Source organism: Telopea speciosissima, chromosome 5 (assembly GCF_018873765.1).
Source record: "Telopea speciosissima isolate NSW1024214 ecotype Mountain lineage chromosome 5, Tspe_v1, whole genome shotgun sequence".
Taxonomy (NCBI): Eukaryota; Viridiplantae; Streptophyta; class Magnoliopsida; order Proteales; family Proteaceae; genus Telopea; species Telopea speciosissima.
The window spans coordinates 12,054,534-12,080,679 of record NC_057920.1 but is presented as its reverse complement, the minus strand read 5'-3'; the positions used below and the strand labels follow the sequence as shown (position 1 = coordinate 12,080,679).

General features: G+C 37.7%; 2 protein-coding genes across 2 annotated transcripts; both read right to left on the bottom strand.

Moving 5' to 3' along the window:
• Window positions 1–2,225: 2,225 nt before the first annotated feature.
• LOC122662786 (zinc finger CCCH domain-containing protein 62-like) lies at window positions 2,226–11,102 on the bottom strand. Its single transcript, XM_043858500.1, has 10 exons — window positions 10,933–11,102; window positions 10,665–10,807; window positions 7,752–7,869; window positions 5,598–5,659; window positions 5,455–5,506; window positions 5,235–5,340; window positions 4,530–4,628; window positions 3,091–3,200; window positions 2,792–3,017; window positions 2,226–2,650 (listed from the first exon to the last, which is right to left on the bottom strand). The coding sequence occupies exons 1-10, from the start codon at window positions 11,100–11,102 to the stop codon at window positions 2,231–2,233; spliced, it is 1,506 nt and encodes a 501-aa protein (XP_043714435.1). The 3' UTR covers window positions 2,226–2,230.
• Window positions 11,103–14,359: 3,257 nt separating this feature from the next.
• LOC122660949 (CDPK-related kinase 5-like) lies at window positions 14,360–24,048 on the bottom strand. The gene is made up of 11 exons (XM_043856213.1): window positions 23,317–24,048; window positions 21,838–21,968; window positions 21,154–21,195; window positions 20,894–21,002; window positions 18,773–18,851; window positions 18,378–18,674; window positions 18,163–18,275; window positions 16,175–16,282; window positions 16,024–16,086; window positions 15,736–15,903; window positions 14,360–14,972 (listed from the first exon to the last, which is right to left on the bottom strand). The coding sequence occupies exons 1-11, from the start codon at window positions 23,893–23,895 to the stop codon at window positions 14,832–14,834; spliced, it is 1,830 nt and encodes a 609-aa protein (XP_043712148.1). The 5' UTR covers window positions 23,896–24,048; the 3' UTR covers window positions 14,360–14,831.
• Window positions 24,049–26,146: the final 2,098 nt, after the last annotated feature.

The following is a 26,146-nucleotide window of genomic DNA, read 5'->3' as shown; positions in this document are numbered from 1 at the left end:
TTATAAAACATGCTTTTCTTGTGTTTGTTTTGATGTAAATTAGAACATTGATGTTGAGAGAGGCTCAAAAGTAAGGGGTGTAAATGAATAGCTGAAATCCATTTCCGTATCTGTGTCCGTATCTGTTTAGCACTATCCGAATCCGTCCGAAAGCTAAACGGATGCGGATATGGATAGACTATAGCTATCCGAAAAGCTATATTTACATGTAAACGGATAAAAAATCCGATCCATATCAGTCTCCGTATCCGTTTAGCACTATCCGAATCCGCCCGATAGCCAATCGGATGCGGATGCGGATATAGCATTATCCGAGCCGAATCCGATCCATTTACAGCCCTACTCAAAAGAAATAGTATATGGTGTAATTTTTTTATTGTAGGATTTTATTTGGAAGAACATTTTTTTATGGAAACAAACAGACCCTCATGAATGAAAAAGCATCATCCCATGGAACATGCTTAACTCATTTATCTGCATCTCTATATGTGAAAGGTGGACTCTTGAATAAACTGTCCCCAATATTAGCCACATGGCAGATTGAATGAGCCTAAATTTTGTGAAAACCCCAAGACCCCTGTTTACATGTCAACTTTCAATCCAAATGGAGTTTGGGTCGTTGGACGAAATCAAAGTTTGAAAATTTGGGGATTTCAGGTGTGTGCATGGATCAAGGTTCTAAAACTCGGGTTTCAGCAAGGTTTCGACCAGTCAGAAATTGAGTTCATCTCAATTTCGACCATATCTCGGTCGAAACCTGGGGGTTTTTCCCATTGATGGGGAAACCAAGATTTGGACCCCAAAACAAGGTTTTTTAGGTCTGGTTTTTTGCAGGTTGCCTATTTTTCACATTTTAAACACAACCCATAAATTATATTCACAAAAAAATCACTGAAAATAGTACTTGTGGTTATTGACCCCAAGTTTGCTAACGTACGTGCTGATACAATACAAACACTAAAATGGTATTATAAAAATCCAAATAAAACATTAAGATGCCCCTGTTCAATTCCATGTGGAGTTTCTTGGTGGGTCTAATCCACAAGCAGCGTACCACTAAAGATTGCGAAGCCGTTCCTTTGAATGCACAACTTATGTATCCCATGACATGTTATGGGACCAATTGGTCTGATAGTCCATTACCGATTGGAAAAAGAAAAGTACAGGGTTAGAATTTAATGCCAAACTCTTTATTGATCTCCCCAGCCCACCTGGGAAGTTTTTTGTCATACAAGGAGATGACTCCATAAAAACTGCTCTCCTCCTTGAAATGATCCTCTTTTCAAGATCTATGAACCCCAAAAAAATAAACAAAATCAACAAAACAACACAGCATACAATTTGAACAATTACTGTGGAATAGAATATAATAGAACGAAAGGAATACCAAGAACAACTTCATTTCTCCCAAATATTTCTTCATCAGATCCTTTTCTCCATTTTGAGCCAAAAATCTTTGGAAGAATGGACGACTTTGACCCAGAATGGAATTTTAACTAAAAGAAAGAAATAAATAAGGAGAAGAAGATGCAAAAATAAAGAATAGGAGAAGAAGATAGGAATAGAAGATAAGACTGTCATTGGTTTGAATGGGAAAAAGAAGGTAGGAGTAGAAGATAAGGCTATGTAGTATGGTTCTGCACCTAAAAGTAAAGATGCTTGGTCTGTGAATTATTGGCATCATGTTCAATTCAGCTAAAACCAAGGAAAAAGCATGTTGTTTGGTCATGGTTTTGACCGTTTCGACCTGCTTTCGATCAAAACCGTGGGTTTTGGTCGAAACCATACCGAAACGCTCGAAACCAGGCCGAGTTAAGGGATTTTTAAAAGTTTCAGTCCAACTCGTCTCGAAACCGAGACAACTCGACGGTTTCGACAAGTTTCAGTCGAGTTCTTGATCACTGGCATGGGCATATAGGATCTACGAACATATATGGAATGATATTTGATTGAATTTTTTTTTTTTCTTGGTAGAAATATTTGATTGAATTTGAGTCTTAAATTTAAGGTATGGACAATCAATAAGGTGTATATCAAATCCAACAGTCAGCCAAAACAATTGTCCACATGCCTCAACATGGTGGAAGAACATTTGGATAAGCATATCCAAACCGAAATGAATTTTGACAAAAAGAAAGGCAAACCAAATTTGAATTAGAATGGCAGATTTTGGTGCCCCATGCATTTCTTCCCAGCCCTGCAGCATCTCCACATCAAGACACCACAACCATCAGCTCCCAGGTCTCCTCATAGGACAATGCAGGAAAGCACTCCTTCGTCGTCCATACATTTCAGCTTCCATAGATATTGGATGTAAACTACCACCTTGGTCCACAAAATTGTTTATATTCCTCTCACCAAACTGGTATGCAGTATCTGGGTATGAATGGAAACCATGGTTGCTCTGATTGTACCCTTGATGTAAACTACCACGTTGGTTCACAAAACAGTTTACATTCCTCTCACCATACTGGTATCCATGGAAACCATAGCTGCTCTGTTTGTACCTTCGATGCCTGATTGTAGGCACCAGCTTTTGATTTGTACAATCCCTGAAAGGTGCCAATCTCATTGCATCTAAAGCAGAACCTGCTCTGTAGTTATAAACATGGCATGGCCCTCTATTTTCATGGCCCATAAACTGAGAATCCTTGCGTTGACCATTTTGTGAATGGACTTGAAAAGGAGGAACTTTATCTTCCAAGTTTCTCAAAGATGATTTAGGAATTATTTCCCTGGTGACTCTCTTTGGTTTTCCCTGTTCAAGTAATGGTGCCTTTCTTTGAGAATCCTTGAGTTGACCATTTTGTGAATGGGCTTGAAAAGTAGGGACTTTATCTTCCAGGTTTCTCAAAGATGATTTAGGAATTATTCCCCTAGTGACTCTCTTTGGTTTTCCCTGTTCAAGTAATGGGGCCTTTCCTTGGGAATCAAGATGCTTCTGTCTTTTCGCACATTCTTGGTTTCTCCTTCTCTTTGGACATCCTGCATGATCAGATTGTTTCGTATGCTTACAATATGGACATGCTTTTGCATGCTAAATTAATGGACACACGCACACAAGCACATGCAGTCCATGAAGATGTCAAACCTTGATTTGCAGGTCTTGCTGTCCTCGTTGCTTTAAGACGCCTTGCTTCTCCGCCTCTTTTGTGCTTTTCGGCAAGAACAATGGATCTTTCTTCTTCATTATCCCAGCGCTATAAGAAAGAAACATTACAGTAAAACTTTGTCCCATATAAATCTTCAATCAATGTGATTAGCTGAAAATCTTGTTACAAATACAGCTTATGAGATCCCTGAGAGATAAGCCGGTAATGGTAGAGTACTAGAGTTTTTGAATGGAACAAGCTGTGGAAGTTGCAGCTTTATGGTGGGGTATCTTTATTCACTGGGGAATGTGTTTGGAACAGTTTTTACCTGTCAACTTTAATTTGTCTAAGATTCTCCAAGATGATATGTTGAGAAGTTGAAGAATCCATTGAACATATATACCCTCATATTGTTCCTTCTCAAGAATAACATCCCTCTAGGTTTAAGAACTGATCTTGCTAAATTCATTGGTGGCTGCATCTTTATTTCCTTTTTTATTATTTGGGTCAATTACAGTTGGGTTCCCTCATGATACTGCATTCTTGTTCAGTCTTTATTTTCTTTTTTGTTCAATTGTTTTCTTTATTATGTGAGATGTCGTCTTGAGTATTTCTTGTTCTTCTCGGATGTATAGCATACGGGCTTTTCTTTATAAAAACTCAGAATACTCCACCATGGATGTACATCTTAATTCTAATATTCATAATTGATACTTTTGATGTTTTATTAAAAAGATCACTGAAGTGTAATTTCCCCCCAAAAAAATGCAAAACAAACTTCCTTAGTTAATATATCCGTAGTAAATGTTGTATAATTTATTAATTAATGACTAATATAAGTTAAAGATAAAATGGTCTGTACTCTGTAATGGATGCATTCAAAAGAACATAAAAGGAACAGAAATAAATGATAAGATGAGGAGAAATTGAAAGCAATGATCCAGCTTTGTGCAACAAAAATCAATTAATGCACCAGTGAGGAATGATATGATACAACTTGGAGGGTTAAAGGATGCGGGTTAGGTCAAAATTGAAGTGGTTTGAGGTTGGTTGTAAGAAAAGACATGAAGTGTAAGGGTAGATATGAAGTGTAAGGGTAGTTGGTTGTAAGAACTATCGCATTTATTTAGGGCTCAAGGACTGCTTACCTAAAGATTATACCATGAGATTATTGAAAAACAGTGTGACCCATATCACAGGAGACAAAGAGCATTAGAGAAACTGAGGTTAGAGCAAAAGTTTGAAAAACACTGTGATTGCAAGCTTTTCCATATGTTCTCTCTGCCATGTTTTACTTTTAGGCATACGAAGGATGAAAAGTTTTCATCTTCCCATGGGTCATGTTCTCAAACATAATTTATAGAGCTTTCAACCAGAACAAGAAAAAATGTTCTAATAAAAAACTTAGTATGCATAACATATAGATAGCTAATTTACCTGTCGAAAAGTCTTAAATCTGTAGAGGTTACGGCCCTTCACAAGCAAAGGAAACAGTGGAGGCAATCTCTTGAAACCCTTACTCCAGAGTACTTCAACCTTATCACATACATAAACTGCAATTACTAGCATGATGAAACTTGGGGACACTTAACAAGTTCATACACCAATTAGTAGGTGGAACCATGGTACACATCTAGGGTGTAAGGGACATCCACTAAATGGGTCAAAGCAAGGAGATCTCCTAGTCCCAAAAATTCAACTGACAGAGACAACTGACCGAGTTGCACAAAATTATCTGGATATGCGTACACAGCAAAATTTTTTATTAAAGAGGAGACTGTACAATAATAACCTACAACATATAGAGCATATAGTGCTGGTTTGATGTATGCAAGGAGATCTCCTAGTCCCAAAAATTGAACTGCATTTTCTTCAAGGAAATGGCAGAGACAACTAACCGAGTTGCACAAAATTATCTGGATATGCATACAGAAAAAAAAAAATTATTTAAGAGGAGACTGTACAATAACCTACAACATGTAGAGCATATAGTTCTGGTTTGATGTTTGGTAAAACTGATCTCCTTGACCAGACCATTGAACAGTGGATCCCAGTCCACTTGACACTGGGTAAATTGCAAGATTCCACCCAATACTCAACCTCAATTTCTTCCAAAATTCACCTCACTTATTGCAATCTTACCGTGAAGGTATGTTGCTGTTTTGCTGCACCATAACTTTCCTTCACAACCTTTCCAGCTATAGTTCGTTTTCCCAGAAGATCCCCATTCCTTGTCACTTTGTCATATCTATTTGAATCAGAAGCTCAAATTCAAAAAAGAAACAAAATCAGTCCCGAATAGAAAACGACACTGATTATGAATTGTGGGACAAAAATAGAAGGATTTGAAAACTTCAAGTACCTCTCATGAACCCTTTGTGTAAACAAAACAACATCACCTGTACAGACATCACCTGCAAAGGTAGAATGTATTTTTCCCCAATAATGATGTCACTATGTCTATAAGAAGATGTAAAAAGAATTTAAAAAAAAAAAACACTCTACCTGTACAGTTAATGAAAAAAGATGATCTTGGATATAGTTTCTCACCCATTCCATCTTCTATCCTGAGAAATGAAAAATCATAGTGAGCAAGTTGCTCAGTGTTTTCAAAGTGGAAAGAGGGTACAAGCTGCAAGCCTGATTAAAGCAAAGCACATTTTTTCATCCAAAAAAATAAAGACAATCCTAGAAACAAGTAGGAAAAAGGTATAAACTACTGAAGTGCTAATACATGAAGAGGTATAAAAAAATTAAACTTGACTCAAATTGATTTTCCAGGTCAATTATAGGCCATGGGATCATTAGCATTCAACATATCTGATTGGTATGATATCATGAGTGCAACCAATAAGTAAGCCTCTTTTGATTGCTTATCGAAATAATTATCATCACCATCTTTCTACATCTTTAAATTAAACTCTACCAACATCTTTCTACATCATGGAAATAATACTCCTGTATCTCTGCGATCATTTTTAACCGAACCCAACACTCCATATCCATATTAAATGTTGATATCGATTCATTAATAAATCGACAAAGGTTCCTTGTATTTATGAGGGCATGTGCTGCATACACCACTACAGAAAACTGGCCTCATCTTTTAGGATTCATGTTCATGCAGGTTTGTCTAAGGCTCCTATTCTGGGGGCCAACCTGACAAAGTAGCAAATTTAAACGCGCTAACCTCACCTAGTCACCTGCTTGGGCATGGATGGACTACTCCCAACCAGATATTGAATCCAAGACATGCTAGGATTGAGGATTCTATGACCTGAACTGCTTCAAGTCACTATGGGCAGCCTGACCTGATTTCAGCCTGGAGCAGGGTTAGGATGGGCAGTCAGCTGTAACCCTTGATGCATAACCCAGCCTGACTCAACATATTGCCTCTTCCAGACACAAGGCTCTTTTATCTGCCTTGGAGATTGATTGAGAGCAAGAAAGGAACTAGCATTCTAACCCCCTGAGACAGTATATGTTTATTCAAGAATCCCTGACTTTGCAGGTGGAAACTATAAAGAGTGAAATGTATTTTTGCAAAAATTTTCCATTAACAATAAAAAAGAAAGTAAAAGACTGAACATGAACTTATGTGAGACTATGGTATTCATCAATTATAATCTTGCCTTTGCAGGTGGAAGCTATAAAGAATGAACTATATTTCAACAGACTTTTCCCACTACTCAACCAAATGAAAAAGGGAGGAGGGGGTGGACGAGCAAAACCAAAGAAGGAATGTAATTTTATATGGGATGAATAGTAGGTAGGACAGAGAGATTTCAATTGTAGGTCATTAAGGGAAAGGAGAAAAAGGGTTAACATATCACTAGTCCTTACGCTACTTGTGTGACAGTCAAAGTGGATATTTGAAAGCCAATCCATATGAAAATGCCACAGCCTTCCCTTTACAAATCCATGGGAATCTACCCAAAACATTGGTTACATGAAAAATATAAGATGTATCTGTGACTAGGCATGAAGTATTTATTAGATGCCTTCTGGTTTAACTAGAGTTGCATTCTGAGGATATTACAGATGTCATATTGATTCTTGCATCATTTGCACCCCCTCATGCATGAGCCACTCTCACAGGAATTAGATGTACAACTTCAAAGGGGACATGCTAGATAAGAAAATAGACCAAAGGTTTGAAGCTGATGAGCATACCCAAGAAAATAGACGTTCTGGACTTTTTCCGATCTCCCGAAAACAATAGATAAAAAACAAATAACTCGTAATATTTTGGGCTAGAAACTCTTTCAAGGGCATTTGGCCCACACTCTCACTCCTAGAGACCCCTCCTCCCCACCCCCCCCCCCCCAAAAAAAAAAAAAAGAACACTCTTAAGGGCGGTATTAGGTGGTGAGTTCCACATATCTACTCTAGTAGGATTATAGGTAGTTAGGATGGCTTGTATATCCTGCAATCATGACTTAAGTCATCCTGTTTAGAACTAATTTTTATGATAAACTACTGCATGTCAATCAAATACTTATGGAAGCAGAAAAGAATAATGCATGAAATTGAATCAGCAAGAAAAATAGAGGTCCTTCATCCTAAAACAACTAGAGCAAGCAATCCGTGAACGGCCACAATAGTATAAAGATGATGATAATGTGTAAAAGCATATGTTTCTGCATAAAAAAAGCTGACCTCCAATGCTCCTTCATTCTTTGTATACAAACTGCTTTGTTTCCTGTTAATCTCAATCCATGCTTCCGCAAGTATGCTTTGCACTCTACTAGTTTAAGTTCTTGTACATCACTTTCTCCTACATAGCGTTAGGAGAATAATCAGTTATCTCAAATATTTGATCAGAATTTCAGGAAAAAGCACCACTCATTTCTGAGAAACTCAAAGATATATGCTTTGCACTCTACTAGTTTAAGTTCTTGTACATCACTTTCTCCTACATAGCGTTAGGAGAATAATCAGTTATCTCAAATATTTGATCAGAATTTCAGGAAAAACCACCGCTCATTTCTGAGAAACTCAAAGATACCATAACACCCTTTTTGTGTTCATATGGGAGAAATAGGACAACATGCTTATTAGAAGCAAAAATAGAAGTTCAGGTGACTGGAGCAGCAAAAATTGTAAGACATTGGCTGATCAAGACACACTAGTGAAATAAAGTTGAAGGACATGGAAACTGATAATGATGGAAGAGAAAACAAGAATTCCCAGTGGACAGATTAATATTAAACCATCTTGGCATTTGAGTTGATCATATCTTTTATCCACAGTTTTAGACAGCAGGTAAGCTTTCCAAGCATTGAGACTACGTTCAAATTGATAAACAATAGTAACTTGCAAAGATGTATCCATAATATATAAATTAACCTTAACCAAACTCAGTTATTATAGCTAAAGTAATAAGATCAATATCTTCATATTTTACATAAACCAAAAGAATCAACAGAGCTTCATCCACCTTTGTAAGGTTGCCACACAAATATTGTTCCACAATTAAACTCTACCTAGGATGATATACTCTGTTACATCATAAGCTCTAAATTCTCTTTTTCACTACGATGCCTGCATTCCACTTTTCCTTGTAGATCTTTTCATTATTCTTCCCTTAAAATCTAGATTGGAGCTAGAACCATTCTAGCTTGTGGAAGGTAGTCTGATGGTTGGACCGTCTGGGTTGAAAGTCTGCACAACCCAAATGGTGTAGGTGAAAAAGAAAAATTTTATTATAGAAAATATGTCATTTTTACAACACGAACAAAGTCTTTTGCAATTACCATGTTTAATGGAATAATATTTTTTAATATTATGTGAAATAACTATCAACTAAAGTCTGTTGGTCAAAAAATTTGAACGAAATGGTTCATTTACATTTCAATGGTTTTTAAAAACTGATGGTTCAAGCTGTTGGTATGACTGTCCAGGTTAGCAGTCAGTGGTCCAACCTATTTTACAAGAACTCATCCCCCACCAGCCCTCCATTCCCACCCACCCGTCCAACACCACCCCCCCCATACAAAAAAAAAATTTGTGTGTAATAATAAACCAGGGTCAACAACCAAAGCCATGCCTCCTACTAAGAACCCCTGTTTGGAATCTTTCTCTTTAGAAAGGAATTGATGCAGTAACTTACACTTTGGGGCCTAGAAGATCATATAATTAGTTTGAACCCTCTAATTACACTTAAAAAATATTTTTATAATATTAAAATATCTAACAATACAGAAAATATTAAAAATCTGTATACCTCTAGAGTCCCTGAATCCTACTTCTGTTTTTTTTTTTTTTTTGGGGATGATTATTGGTCTGAGACCCCATACCTGCATCCATGCGACAAGGGTCCAACCCAGTGGTCAACAATCCTAGAAGTTCTAATGCACTTTCACCATTCCTCATTTGATTCATGGATCTGAGAATCCTACTTTTTTTTTTTTTTTTGGGGGGGATGATTATTGAGTCTGAGACCCATACCTGCATCCATGCGATGCGACATAGGGTCCAACCCAGTGGTCAAACAATCCTATGAAGTTCCTAATGCACTTTCACCATTCCTCATTTGCATTCATGGATCTTCATTTATCGAGAACAAGTCACTGTAGCTTTTTTTTTCCATCATCTTGCTGCTAATCAGAATTATGCAATGTTCCTAAGATGTGTTCTTCCTTTTTAGTCTTACACTCTATCTCAACTTCATCTCAGCTATTCCCACTTTGGGAGCCTAAACCTAATTCCATCTATGCCTTGCTTTTCAAGACCCCACATTACATATCTTTTAACTCTAGCTTATCACCACATTGAGACTTTGGTCATCCCACATAAGATTCTCTTTTGCCAATACATTAACCAATTCTCTCTAGAGATATTGATTATTAAAGGATCAGCATTTTAAATAGATACATTTCTTGGTTCTCAAACATCAAGCATAAATATTTCTCATCCTATTTCTGCACACAACAAGAAAAACTGAATTACAACATGAAAAATGTTCACTCAGCAATCTTTACATCCTAGGCTGCCCATCATTTGAGGTTATGGTTAGAGAAAAATCTCTAAACACAATTTTTTCCCGTCGGATCAGAAAACTAGCCTGTCTTCAAGGACTTAATTTTCTGTAGATACTTAAATTTACGTTAATGGAGGTAATGGATGTATTTAGGAATTGTAGAGGCTTTCAAAGATCTTGGATGATACTGCTCATAGCATCAAAACAGGGTTGGAATCATCAAAAACTATAAGGTAAACTCTGCCAGATGGCTATAAAGATCAGCAACACTATACAGAGATGAATTTTAGGCAACAAAAATACAAGACATATAAGTTTAGTGTAGCTATATATTGATATCGATGGAAATTGAAAAATCAGGCAGGATAAATTCATGAATAAATACATTTCTGAAACTTAGAATGCGAGGCCTGAAGAGGTCATCTAAAAAGGTTCGGGAATGTGCAACAAGAACACTATACGCACGAGTATTTACTGAAATGAACTTGTGCACCATGCCCTAACAAAAAAGGTAAAAAGATCTACTGAATGCAGAAGAGTGGAAGAAGGAAAAACAGAGAGAGATTGGCAAAGATGGGAATGAGCCTCACCTCTGAGAAAGTGGATGACTCTGTTGTAGCTGTCTTTAATGTCGAGCACCTTGGTTGACTCTGAACCTCCTTCATCGTCATCACTATCTTCGGAGGACTCAAAATCGGCTTCTTCCTCCTCGTTCCAGTCGCTCCCCTCGTCGCTGATCCCACCACACATAGCAAACTCAAATTCAACACAAGAAAAGAAAGGCGTTCGAGGCTACCATCGTTCGAATTTTTCACATTTATAGAAGTAATGTCAGCCCAGGAATACGGAATGTAATACCTGCAAGATTGACTACTCGTCTCTTCGTCGTCTACCTCATAATCTTCTTCTTCTGATTCAGAGTGAGGGCAAATGACTGCATCCTTTCCTTTCTTCTCTGCCATGTCGTCGTCCACTTCAATATCTTCTTCTTCGCCTTTTTCTGATTCAGGGGAGAGGCAAAACTCCATTGATGATTGCTTGCTTTCCTTTCTAACTATTAATCGAGCAGACCAACGGTCATCTTTATGCAAAACGACAGTGCGTGTCGAGCCATCTATCACGATCCACCCAAAATTTTGAACGTGTAATCGTATCTTGTATCGGTCACATCCGATAACAATACAATATTGATACAGATCGAATAGTATCGATTCAAATTAGCAGCAAATTAGAATTAAAAAAAACATTACTTTGCTCGATACCAATTATACGTAGCAGATCATATCGGTATTGATTACTGCAGATACCAATCCAAATTTGATTGATACGGTCCATCAATTCCGATAACTCTCATGAATATGACAAAATAGTGAAAGACTTCCCTTTTTTTTATTTTCTGGATAAGGTTCATGGATTATGATATGCATCAGAATTATTTGATGAGAGTTGGAATTAGGGGTGAAAGTTTGGCCCTAACCGCCCTGGTCTATCATGAGTCTAGACAGGGCTTGGGTTGAGATATTCTGGCCCTGAGGGCAGGTTGGGGTTGGGAATTTTTAGCCCTGAGATAGGGTCGGACCGGGTGAAGGTAGAGGAATCGGGTAGAACCCAATCTTGTCTTCTTCCTCATGCTTTCTTTTCCTTTTTCTTTCTCTTCTTTCTTTATTTTCTTGCTTTTCTTTCTTCTTCTTCTTCTTCTTCTCAATCTAGCCAGTCCATGCATCTCCTTTCCCCCCCCCCCCAATGGTTAGTGCCAATTAAGGTCAACCCAGCCCGACCCTGAGGGTGGATCAGGATTGGGCCTGGGCCCAGCCCAGCTAAGGGAATTCAGGTTTAGGTTGGGGTTTTAAAAGGCCCGGCCCAACCCAACGCTGTTGCAACCCTAATTGGAATCGTGTGATTTATGATATCAATAAACACAAAAGGGTCATGTGATAGTAGACCTCATACCCATTTAGCCATTGTTTCATTCCAAAACAATCAATTGTTTTTTTTAATCCGAATATTATCGAGGACCCAGGGAAGCCCCTAAGATTATATTAGTGATTATGAAAAGGGAGGGGGGGGGGGGGGACCAAACCCGCCTTACCCCAATCCAACCCAGGAGAAGATAAGCACTCTCTAACTCAAAACTTGAACCCTTACAATCAATGCCAAAAGAAATTACAATCTAAACATAGGTAAACCTGTTTTGTCCTCCCGAGTGATACGAGTGTTAGGCTCATGTTCATGTACATGAACGTACGAGAACGGCTCAGAACCATTCAGATGGAATCCACTATGTGGAACCCACATAGTGGATTCCATCTGAGTTCCACATAGTGGATTCCATCTGAATGGTTCTGAGCCATTCTCGTACGTTCACATGAGCCCAACTCGTGATACGACGAAGCTCTGAAGGGACATCCTACTTTATATAGAAAATAGAGTTGTTGGTTGTTTCATAGACCAAATTAGCTATTGCTCGATTACTCTCCCTAAATGAGGAGATACAAGCTTGAAGAGAAGCGCAAAGAGATAAAATTTCCTGAAACCAATATCAACAACTCCAAAGATTGCAAGCCTTTTCAGAAACGAATTTCACAGTCATAGCCGAATCAGGGTTTATATAGAAATCTGACAATCCAAAGTAGCACACAATCTCAAACCATCTCTGAGCGCTCTTAATTCGGCCACAAAATTAGTACACTCGCCATAGAAATTCACAAAGGACGCGAGAATTCTACCATCTTTGTCTCTAATAATTCCACCATCTTCCCCTAACCTAGGTTTCCCTTTGCAAGCACCATCCACATTAAGTTCTACTGAATTGAATGGAGAGCATCAGTAAATCGGAATGGGGGGATTTAGTCTGACATTAGAAGGGTTAACACCAAGAACTTGCAGAATAATCTTTTCTCTCAACGATAAAATTCTCTTGAACTTGGACGGATATCGAATTTCACACACCCAGCTTTTTAACTTCTCCATAATAGTCGTGGATGTGCGTTGCTTGTCACCATGTCTTCTATTATTCCTCTTACGCAATAATTCCCATACCATTAGAGAGGATAAAAAACCAATAATCTACTTACATAACACCTTATCACTCGCTTGAGATTGCCAGAATAACATTCTGAATTTTATATCCTGGATGGGAACAAATTCCACATCAAACGACCTGGAGAAAAAAATCCCAAACTTTAAAGACTGTACCACCTCCCACCAAAATATGAGATAATGTTTCTATCATAGGATTCTTGAAGCAACAACATTTAGACACCAACAAAACATGGGAAGTGATGGGAAATCTCCCATGCCACCCCAATCATTGACATGAGAAATCATTTCATCAATAAGATCCACATGGTCAGGATGTGAGTGGGTCGGAAAACATCCCCACAAAATCGGTGTGTGGATCTTTATCCTTAAATTCTATTAAACGAAATTGACATGGTATTCATATAATTTAGCTGATTGGAGGCTAATACAATTGAGCCTAAACCACCTTCGAGAGACCCGCATCAACCTTCCGTCGTGCCCCGTTGGCTCTGCAACCACCTTGACATGAGCCCTTGTCATCCTTGTCTCTTGTCTTTGCACCACTACGCAACCCCGCCCACCCCACCCCCGCACACACGCTTCAAGTTACAAAGTTGAGATTTTGAGATTGAAAATTAAGAAGATGCAATGGGAATAATCAAATACTGTGGCGTGTTTGTATTATTGCACTTTTATATTGACCACTATCGAACCTTGAAAAGCTTTACACCGGCCCTTGTCTGCATTTGGTTATAAATTTAGAGTTTCAGAGTGCTTCTAGTTTTCTGAGACTTTTATGGGAATGGTAAGTAGTGAAGTCTACTGGACCTGTGACTTCTGTAGTTCAAAGTGAAGCCTCTGATCATCAAAGGCCATGGAATAAGTAAATCAAAATAGCTTTGCAGCTATGACCAAGAATTTTCTAGTATATATCCTCTAGTGCAGGTGCACCATCTCTCTCTCACACACACACATATTTCAAAACATAAAGAATGCATTAAATTTTCTAGAAAGCAAAGGTAAAACATCAGATCTGGCTATTGATGGAAATTGTCCACAAGAGAAAAAAAAAATAGTAGGGGGGGGGCAAAGAAGACAAAGGTCACAAAGCCAAAGACAAGGTGATTTCTCATTTGTACCTGCATTATGATATCTAGATCTTCATACCAAAAAATCATTAAGTCTCTCTCTCTCTCTCCCCACTAGAGAGAGAGAGAGAGGGGGGGGAAAAAAGAAAGGCAAAGAAGAACGGTCACAACGCCAAAGACAAAAGGAGATTTCTCATTTCGACTCTGAAAGGAAATTTAGCAGTTCCAGACAGATTGATTGAGTAGGGAGTAATGACACAGAGACAATACAATGGAACCAAGGTTAGGACAGGATGAACCGATCGGACAGAGATCATTTACAAATATTGTGCCTTGTGCAACAGAGATCATTTACAAATATTCTCTGCCACAAATCACACCTAACTAAAAGTTACACCAACTACTGATTTCTGTCTCTGCAAGGACAGCCGCAAAACCTCCTTGATCCCCCTCCTCCCCAACAATTCCTGGTATACCGTATACCCAAGCTTTTGAACAACATCTGCTATTTCCACCAAGTGCGTTTGTGGTTTCATGTCGACACTGGTAAACTACCACCTCTTTGACTCCATCAGCCAGACATTGTGGCAGAACTGTAACTCCTGGAGTTCTACATGCATAGGCATATATATATTTCTTCTTTTAAACTTATTGAGCCTTTGCTAGAGTTCGACTTGATACCCCATGCAACAATTTGACAAACCCAAGGAAGCTCAATTTCCCATCGGTGTGCCTTATCCAATCATGGAGAACGGCATGGACTGGTACGGATGGACCAAGTCCAAGTTCCTGAAACAATATTTTCAAAATTAAAGTGATCGGTACAGGTTATTGCATGCATGGTACAGTAGTAGAACAAATTCAACTTAACAAGCAGCTTACAAAAACATTACATAAATTTTTTACAGAAATTAGGATAAATAATATCTATTGGATACAGATGCTTTTTGTTTTGCTAATAGGGGAGAACTTGATTCTTGCAATCTTGTTCAGTGAATTGCTTATTTAAGAGTTATCAATCTTTACTGCAGATACGTGCTAGCACTATATATTTTTACTAAATAGATAAACCTTGTTTATTTTTTGGTTGTCATAATTAGATTATCATTCAAGACTCTAAAAGAACTCCCGAAGCCTATCTGAAAGAAAGGATTTTCCAATTAAAACCTTCCTTAGATAATTTAATGCAGTTATATAATAACTTGAGAGTATTAGTACACATTTCATTATTGTAACAGTACGTATCAGTATCTGTTCGTAAGGTTTTCACAATGTGTATCAAGTGTTCATGATTAAAAACACATACACAAAATTGCCACTCTTACATGGTTCCACCAATACTTTCACCATGCATTCATTCTTAAAAGGGCTTGCATAAGCCCCTAGGCAGATATTTAAAACTATTGTTCCGAGTGTTCTCCCAGAAATGTCAATAGACAACACAATCTTCCAAAAGGTTCAAATTCAAAAACCATAACCAATTGACCACGTATACGTGTGACATCAATTCTTCCACTAAACGATAGTTTTTGTGAGAAACAAGTAAACATACCGAAGCAAGTTCATCAATGATGATTGCTCTGTTCCCATCCTTTTCAAAGAGTTCATATGCACAACGAGCATGTTGCTCCCAACGGTCAAGTGCCTCAAGCTGATGCACACTTAGTGCCGCAGCACAAAACTCTTCAAAATCCATCCTTCTGTACTGAAGTGCAAGTAGCTGTTAAAGAATGCAGCAATGTTAAAACTCTTGAGAACTCAAAACCATTTAATTATAACACCAAAGTCTTTTTAGGGGAAAAAGTTCATCTGCCAAAAGTGGTTAAGGTGAAAAATCTACCGGTGCAAGGAAATCATGGATACGAGACTCTTTCATTGCATCCGTTCCGTTTTTCATCAAGGCCTGGCAAGAAGAAACAGTGTGAACATCCTTGAGAAGTATCTAGAAAAGAAATCTAAACATTATATATTAAAAAAAAAAGGATACTAACCGCTTTAACATTTTCTGAGTTTATGCTGTCATTTTTATTTGGCTCTAATAGCGCAAACTGCTCTTTCAGATAAAAGAGTTCGTCCACAGTTAATGTTTTAGACAGCGCCTGCCACAAAAAGCAAATGAGAAAAGAACAGAGGAAAAGGGATTTTTATTGGAAAAGAAACGCTTCATTCTTTTTGGATGTGGACATAATTCCGATGGTTTTAAACAAGAAAGAATACAACCTCAAATAACTCTACTAAAACAAACTGTTATTCCCAAATGGGATTAAAAAAAATGTTTTTATTTTTCATGAATAATAATTGTACCTTAGGAACCTCTACCTAAATGTGATATAGACAAGCATTACAGCAAGCACTATAGCCGCAGGCCTAAGAAGAACCAGGCCTATACTTAGGCCCATGGTTCTTCAACTGGACCTTGGTTCAGGTTATACAAAGCCCGTGGTCTGGGTGTTGGCTGGTTCACTAATAATCCGAATCGTGGGGTGGTTTTGATGTAGTTTCTATTTTGAGTTTTAAGTAAATAGTATTTAGATCTTATGCTATCGTTCCTTTTATTTACGTTTCTTATTGTACAAGGCATCCACTACATGTGTGTGCCTCTTTTATTCACTTTCTATTTTCATATAAAACCCATTTTATGTTAGTAGAAGGGGTTTAGGAAACAAATAAAGGTAGGAAATCGACTTACCCTGCACACTGGATTTTCCAAGTGGAAGATCACAAATACATATGCCAACCAAACGAGTTATAAAACAAACACAAAAGAAATGCATATTAACGATTCAAACAGTTTAAAATAGAGACATCTGCTGGGGGCATGCTCTGTACTATTATCGTTGTATTCTTTCATATTATTTTCATTAATTAAAATTTAGTAACTCATCCAAAAAAAAAGAGATGGATATTCTTGGTACAGGGTTCTCAAGCTGTTTAGGTTATATATGTGTTACAAGATTACTCCAAATCCTGCACGGCAAGGAGGAGGGCATGTCAATATAAAAGCTTCATTCCATTGTTTGTCACTTATGTTACATGGGTGCGGTGTCTAGATGTGTCCAGGAGTTGGATCCCTCTCATTCTGGCCCCTAAAATATAGCTCAGCAGACTGGGTATTCATACATGGGCATACATAACAACAAGAAACATCATCCAAGTACGCAAGCAATGTTTTTCCAACCTATGTTTTAAAATGTAAATACATTCATAATGATATTCAATAAGAAAATTTAGTAACAAATACAATTCCGCACTGGCAACATAAGATTGAAAACTCCAAATGCCATGTAAAAATTGGTGCATTGTATGCGTTCAAGTTGTGACTTCTACTTGCAGTGTTTTGCTAATATAACAGTTAGAAGTATAGATAAGGTGATGTAAAAGATGCCCAGTTCTGAAGTTGCATCCTACATGGGAACATTTAGGTAAAATGAAGGTCCATGTACGTCACTCACTCCTTAACGGATACCCGGCTGTCTATGTATGATTTCTATAATTCTCATTGATTGTACTGCAGAAAATCAAATTAAGCTACAGATTGAACTTAAATAGAACCAGTAATCCCTGGAGTAAAAACAATTGCCCCTGAAGTCCTCATCTTGCAGGATGACATGTTCTGATACAAGTCTCACTGTTTGTCCTAAAGGTGACTCAAGTCGCCTTTGTTTAGAAAAGTTTGTACCACAGTACTGCCCAAGATATTAAAGCTAAAAATTAAGGCATATAAACAGCATTCAGAAAACAAGCACGAGGCATAAGGGAATAACAGAAATTACAGGGAAATTCCACCATGCATGTCCATCCTGTGACCATTCGCTATATCAATTAAAAGGAAGTCAAAAATAACAAGAACAATAAACTGCAACAATGAAGAATGTAAATCCAGACTTCGCACTCCTTTACATATAGGCAATGGAACATAGAAGCAAATACAGAAGCATATTATTCTTCTTCCATGTCAACAAATCCATGGTTACCATACCCTCAGAGCTGCCTTCCGCAGAGATGATGAACGCATGTATGCTTTCATGAGTTTGAATATTAGAATATCAAGGGATACTTTTACATCATTGTAATTTCTAATCCAAGGATGGCCTGAAAAGTGGGGGGAAAAAAAAGATTAAGAACAGTATTTCAGAAAGATAACACCAGACACCTAGCATTCTTGACAGAGGATGGGGGGGGGGGGGCACTCACAGAGAGCTTGAGCAGCAGTTATTCTTTTGCGTGGGTCTTTGTTCAATAGGCGCTTGACAAAGTCCTTTGCTTCAGAAGATAAAGTAGGCCATGGTGGCTCATCAAAACTTGGGTCAGCTTTTAGGACTGCTCGAAAAATTCCAGATTCAGTCCTGGCCCAAAAGGGACGACTCCCACATAGAAGAATATAAGCTATCACACCGATGCTCCATACATCAGCCTCTGTACCATAAGATCTATGAAGGACTTCAGGTGCGACATAGTATGCACTTCCTACAATGTCATTAAGCCTTTCGTCTGCATACCAGTTAAATCACTGGAAACTGTTCATGAACAGTCAAGGCAGGAGACTGTAAAAGACCAACAGAGAGGTCATATGAGGAGTCAGGACCAACCTGGTTTGACAAAATCTGATAAACCGAAGTCTATGGCCTTCAACTGTGAGTTTTCATCCTTAGAACTGAAAAGGAAATTCTGAGCCAGAAAAATGGTGCATTTCAGGGTAAGAATACATCAAATTAAAAAAGATAGAAACACAATCTAATTTAGTTGCAGAGGCAGGAAGTCAGTACTTGAAAGTAAATATAATTGTTCCACAGAATAAGGTTTATAGATGAGTTAAAGGAATCTTCCCACAATGAATATTCAAGTTCAAAGAAATTGACCAGAGGGCCTTGGTGCAACGGTAAAGGTTGCTCCATTGTGACCAAGTGGTCACGGTTTCGAGTCTGGAAACAGCCTCTCTGTGAAAACAGGGGTAAGGCTGCGTACATTATGACCCTCTCCAGACCCCGCAGTGGCAGGAGCCTTGTGCACTGGGTACGCCCTTTTTAAAGAAATTGACCAGAGGGGATCACTAACAAAATGGTTGAAATCTTTGGGACTGTCATTTTGTATAGCATATGCCTATATACGGGACTGACATCTCCTTTCACTCAAATTTTATATACTTAATGAATATATTACATACTTTCCTGACAAAAAAAGGGAGAGAAAGAGATTAGACTCTTCTGTACCAAAAAGAGAGAGAGAGGAACCATCTTGGTTATATCATGTACAACTAAAATACTGCATTTAATCACCAAGCTGGCTTATCAGTCCAGACATCTAAATTCCCAACTGTTTGATTAATGTTGTAGACCAGCATTCCCTAATCAGTCCTACATAAGACTTTCCTTTCCCTTTTAACCCCTAAAAGGGAATCTTATATGCGACTTTCATTGTTCTCTGGTAATACAACTTATAAAACCCTTGATTCAAGAAAGTCAAATCTGAATACTGATGAAATCACAGAGGTGACATTCATTCAATTTTTTCTTTTAAATCAGAGTCAACAAATTTCATTGAACAAAAAGATGATAAAAGGATTGATGTTGTAGCTATATATCCCCTCCATAAAAAAGAGAGTACAATCCATAAATGAGAAAACAAAATAAAAAGACTTAAAGGATGTCATTCATACAGCAATGAATCCCAGCTGGAATTAAAATAATTTGTCATACCAACAAATCCTTTACAGGCTAAAGCCCTACTAAATACTTGGTCATATCAGCATAAGATTTTTTAAAAACTCCAGGTTTGTCTTTGGATGACCTATTTCTATCATTCCATAAAACCCAGACCACAGAATAAGGTAATAAGGGCCACAAAACATTCCCTTTATCTTTAAAATGACTGCCACTGTACAATCAATGTCTCCAGGCAAGTCATAAGAATACCAAACTCAAGAAATATGTCCATACATTTAACCACCATAACTGTTCCTTTTTATTTGCTTCTGTTATTATTCTTCTTTCTAGTTAGATCATAAGAACCTATGCACTCTCAAGCTTCAATTCAACCAGCCCACATTTTCTCACAACTTCTTCGTTCAAGAAACCCACTTCTCTATCACTGGAGATATTTCTACTTTCTTAGTCTTTTCCTTCTATGATAATTTTTTTACTTTTTGTCCAACTAGCCCTCCTAATTCTCTACTACAGCTATCATAATCTTACATGGCTAACCAGGGGATATTTTCTTTGATTCCTTCTCTAATTTTAATTAAAAATAATCCTACTCTGATGTTTGAAATTGTTGCAAACCTAGCTGTCCTACATGAACGTTGGTTCCTTTTTTTTTCATACAGGTTAATAGTGATTTTATTAAGAAAAGAAGGAAGAATATTTACAAAGCAAGTAGCCAAGAGCTCTTCCACAATAACGGACAAAGAAAAAGGAAAGTAAAGACTACAGCTCAAAAGGTTGGTCTCCCATTCAGTTCAATGGGATGATCCCAACAGTTCAAGCTATGTATTTTGCACAGCCAGAAGTAAATAACTTGTAAAAGCACGATCATCAAAATAATCATCCTGTCAATTTTTGGCTCAGCAGATCTTTCAGAAGGAACTCAAGGAATAGAACATGCTTCCCCTTCCTTTTATGCACTCATATCCAAAGCAATTCTGAATTACCTTATAGTTTAAGAGGCACCCAATCCACCAATTGGGAACACCAAGAATAGGGGATGTGTTTTACCTCTGGTTTAAGATCCCGATGGACCACACCCTGGAGATGGCAAAATGCAACAACATTCAATATCTGCACCATAACTGCCTTTGCGTCATCTTCTGAGTACTTCCCACCTCTGTAAAAGTAACAAGAGTACTTTTCAGAGCTATAAACTACTAACAAATCAAATTGGATTGCATTCTCCATATCCACATTTTTTGAGCCAGAAAGTGAAAGTGCAACGATGTGAACTTCATATAACTTGAAATGCACTAGTAAACTAATACCTTGAAAGAATCCTATCTAAGAGCTCTCCTCCTTCACATAACCTGAAATATACATAAACAAGTCTCCAAAAGTTAATATCTGGTGCAAGCAAGTAATAAGCAGCTCTATTTGATATCCATTTCATACTTGCCAAGTAGATAGCATGCAGAGATAGGTCTTATGCACATTAAGAGAGGGGGGGGGGGGGGAGACTTCCAACTTGAAAGAAAGCAACCATATTGATATTTTAATGGTTTGACTAAAGGAATATATCGAAACAAAAAGTTTTTGGACCAGTAGTGCAAAGCATTGGCAGAATTCTTCAGCCACTCCCTCTTAAGCTTAAATTATGTCATCCTCAGCAGCAGAATAATTATCAGACCATATCTTAAGTTATGGTCGATGAAACTTAAGTGAGATTCAATGATTCATAGGCCAGATGGTACTAGAGGCCATCACTTTTTTTTATATCAGGAATGAGATCCCTTCTATTTTTTTTTTATAAATAAGTTAAAAGACTTTTATTAAGAGCATAAGGTTTTAGTACTCCCAAATTTATCAGAATGGCATATGATCATTCGGATTAATCTTCACTTCAGCACTAAAGGTTCTAACAGTCAAATTCCAAGAATAACCACAAAAGAACCAAAACAATATATCTTATGGGATTAATTTTAAATAGCACTTCTAAGTTCTAAGCTTACTCCATCACTATATAAACGTTGTCATGGTCTTCGTATGCATCATAAAACTGCACTAGATTGCCATGTCCCGTCAAAGCTCTTAAGATTTTCACCTCCCGCCTCACATCCTCAATGGCAATGGCTGTAGTCATCTGCCAACAAGGGTTTAGATCAACATTATCAATAAGATATATGGAATAGCATCCAGAAACATGCAATGCTGAGGATACATCATAAATCCACATAAAGCATGCAGATATGTGTAATGAAGTAAAATTTTGTTGGTTTTCATCAAATATAGAGTCAGATGGCTAAAAGGAAATTAAAAAGGATATTGCTGATACCTAACTGGTTTATTGGTCATAGGAAAAAATGGACTCTATATATTACAAACAATTTGATTACCATACTGCAGCAAGCTTCTTGGCAATAGACATAACAGGTCACATTTTAAAAAAAAAATTGTATTCAGTTCCTAATCAATTATTACTCTCTTCCAGTGGTTGGACAACTGTCTTAGTTGTTGTTTTTACTGCCCAACCAAATTGCACCTCTATAAAGTCATAACTAGCCAAAGGCCCTCCATGCAACACATCATTCTGATTACCAAGGTCTTAACCAGTGGTCTATGTTCTGTACCCCCATTAACAGCATTCTTCAATCTTCATTAGGTTCACGATTCTGGAATCTCAAATGTTCTGCACTCCTGAGAACCAATGTGTCAATGTGTATATTTCGAAAGAAGGTAGTCAAAAGCATCCATGCATGCAAAGGATTTAAAAAATTAGTAGGAAACCATTCAAATAAAACTATTACAGGTACTTTTCTCTCCTTCCAATTCAATACATGCTGGTTTTTATTCTCTCCCTTTCTGAATGATCTTTCCTATTTCTTCTCTTCCTCATTTACGTTTCCTGTTTTGTATGTGAAAATTAATCTGTATCTTATTCTAAATTTACCCTTGAAACCAGAATGAAATCTCAAGGCCAAAGATTTTATCAGAACTTAAAACCTTGAAGCATATTGCAAATTTCAGGCCTAACGCTATTTCAGCTCTAATCAACATCATCGTCAGTTCTGCCAATGGCCACATCCATCAAGAGAGTTTCCCTAGTACTTAGTTCTCTATGTGAACCATTGTTCCCTAAAGTCCAAACTATGTAGATCCATTAGAAGCAGTGTGCGATCCCATCCCCTGGTATAAGAACCATGGAGCAATAATCACTTTCAGTTTTTCACTTTTCAAATGATAGTGATTGAACAATAGAAAGTTACATTTCAAGGAGAGAGGAATTGGTCTTCGTCAATTAAAAAAATGTATTTCTAATGAGAGAAGCATACATCAGATTCAAAAGATTATCGAGCTCGTGAGATTACATACGAATAATTGGCGCCATTAAAAGCATTTTCGGAAATGTAGAAGCGTCAGGATTACCAGCCACTCAAATAAACCAAATAAACAACTTGATCTATCAACAACTGATGAAAGAGATTCCGTACCTTGGCTTTTGGTATGACTTTAACGGCAACCTGCTGGCCCTTGAGCTCCCCTTTCTTGAACTTAGCGGCGCAAGTATACCCAAAATGCCCACGCCCGACCTCATCCCCAAGCTCATACTTGTTCGTAAAGTGCTTGGAGAATCCAAAGCTCTTATCAAGCCCAGCAACGGCCTCCGGCTCACTCCCTTCAGGTATAGCAGCCTCGTTCGGTTTCACCGACCCATGACGCCTCGCCAATAGCGCCCGAATGTGCTTGGCCGGAGACGGCGGTGGGAAGGGACGCTTGAAAAACCTCCTCGGCGTAGAGTTTGAGCTAGGATTCGCTGGAGATTTCTTTGAGAACAAGTAATGAGCAGGACTTGGACTGTAAAAAGGGAAGAAAGGTGACTTCTTTACAACCTCCAGATCCTCTTTCTGCTGTTGGGATGGTGGTGGTTGTTGTTGTTGATGATTTTCAGTTCCTCCATTAACGGTATCAGTTGGAGGAGGAGTCTTGGGAGGCTCTCCATCAACCCGCTCTTCTTCTCTCCCGGCGTAAGGATTAGGTTTTGGGGAGGGTTTGGAATTGCAGAGACCCATTGCTCACTCAAAGCACAATGCAATAACGAATTCACCTCATTCTACTGCAACAACATCAGTTCCATACAACTCCCATCACCTCTCTATAACTCTCTCTGTCTCTCGTTGTGCTCTCTCTTTCTTCTTCTACTTCAAACCCTAGTAAGAAAAAGGCTAAAAAAGAAGAACCGAAGAAGAGAGAATTTTGATCGGAACAAGAGATCTGAGTAAAACAGAAGGAAACTAACGGGGTTTTCGCTTTTGCTGATACAGTAGCTTCACATCAACGGGCAGATTATCCAACCTGTACATCCTTCTGCCACGTGGTGTCAATCTAACCCGTTCGTATTATTTTTCAAAATTTTGTTTTATTATTTATTTAAATCTGTATTTATTAATTGCTTAATCGTGCGCGGAATTTAATACCCTTCGTCACAAGAACCGGCGAACTTGCATAGTTGCATGTGCAATAAATTCTGGTGACGGAGCAGACGGATTTTTAGGGTGGCTTATAATATCGGTGCTAATCCCACGCGCGCGTGGAACTACCATCGATCATTATCCATTCAAACTCGGTTTGGTCCGGTTTCGAATGGTTTAAATAGGATTTTGACATGTATCGATTCAAATCGAAACCGAACCATTAATGTGGAGATTCGATTTCAGATTTTATACGTTGGTGTTTTGGGTTCTTAGCGGTTCATTATTGGTTCGGTTTTAGTTTTTCATATATGTCTAAATAACACCTCTATAGGTTCTTGCTCAAACATTGAGAGGCTTGGATACTCTAAAAAAATGGGTAGGAAGATTTCTCCAGTAATCCGTACTTATTACAAGCACACATTGTCGCTTAACTTCAATTAGTGATTGTTTCCAAAATTTCTTAATCTTATATTAATGATAGGTGTGGTTTTTGGAAAGATTGCAATTGGTTAGACCTTTCAAGGATGACTTCAAGATCAAGCACTATTGTTTTTGCAGTGCCATCATGGATTACCATAAAAGGGATATTTGAAAACACACCCTTGCTCGATATTCTTCTCAAGATATATGTTGGAGATGTTCTTGGTGGCCAATTGATGCCCTAATTGTGATCGATTCGTTAGAATGCAATTATGTTCGTCTGATGGGTTTTTTTCCTAATATTAGTTCTATATACCCAATCAGTTGTGTCAGTAATATGGGCTAGTTCAAGATATTTCAGAAGAATTAACGAATCGAATTGCAAGTCTATAGCAATCCAATGTTCAACTAAAGAACAAAGAAACTACGGACGGAACTGATGCAAGTGACTTGTCATTGTGTCAATTCTATTTTGTAACCGAGTTTTAATCGGTTTGGTTTCATTTCAATCAGCTTAATGGTTTATCCGATTGATTTCTATTTTGTACCAGTTTCAAAAAAACCAAAACTGCACAATTAGAGTTGGTTTTGGTTCGTTTTTTTTGATTGATTCAAACCGGTTCAACCAATTCGGATTGGATTTTGACACCCATAAATTGTCTATCAAGTCCCCACGCCAAAAGGAGCAGTTTTTACTGACGTTTATCCTCAACGGGATCAAATTTTATTATTAATATTAAAAATACATATATGCATGTCTTACGTGTATGTGAACTGTTGAAAAGAGGATCTTCTCTTTATTTTATTTTAATTTTAAAAAAAAGAATATGTAATATATGCGTTGTCTGATGTTAACTACTGAACTTTATGGACTGATGCTGATGTGTGGTAGTGGAGACGTTATATTCAAATAGTTGGCCTGGTTAGATCCGAGTTAGACCGAGTTAGGGTGAGACCAGACGACAATAAGATAGGTATTGAGACCCAAGCTGATAATGTAAGCTAGATTTAGGTAGGGGAACGTCATGCGCTGTCGTTGCGGAATGAAATCTCTCACATCAAGCCAGTAAAAGTACATGTGTGTTTTGATGTCGAGAGTTATACAATTATAATCTCACATCGGTTATCTGGGATTTTAAATGTGTCTTCATATACCATTGAACTATCTCTATTAAAGAATAATAGAGTACATAAATAAAGAGATTCTCACTTCGCCATAGGCAATGAATTAATATCCACAAGTAAGAGGAAAATATAAACTCAAAACTAACCTAAACTCTAATCACAGATGTTTATGGGAATAGTAGGGAGCATTTGATGTGTTGTCCACTTTTATTTTGAAAGTTCTGAAATTCTGATTCTAAACAAAAGAAACAAGAGCAGACCATGCATAAGAAGTTCCAGTTTGTGGTTTTCCTGTGATGTAGGC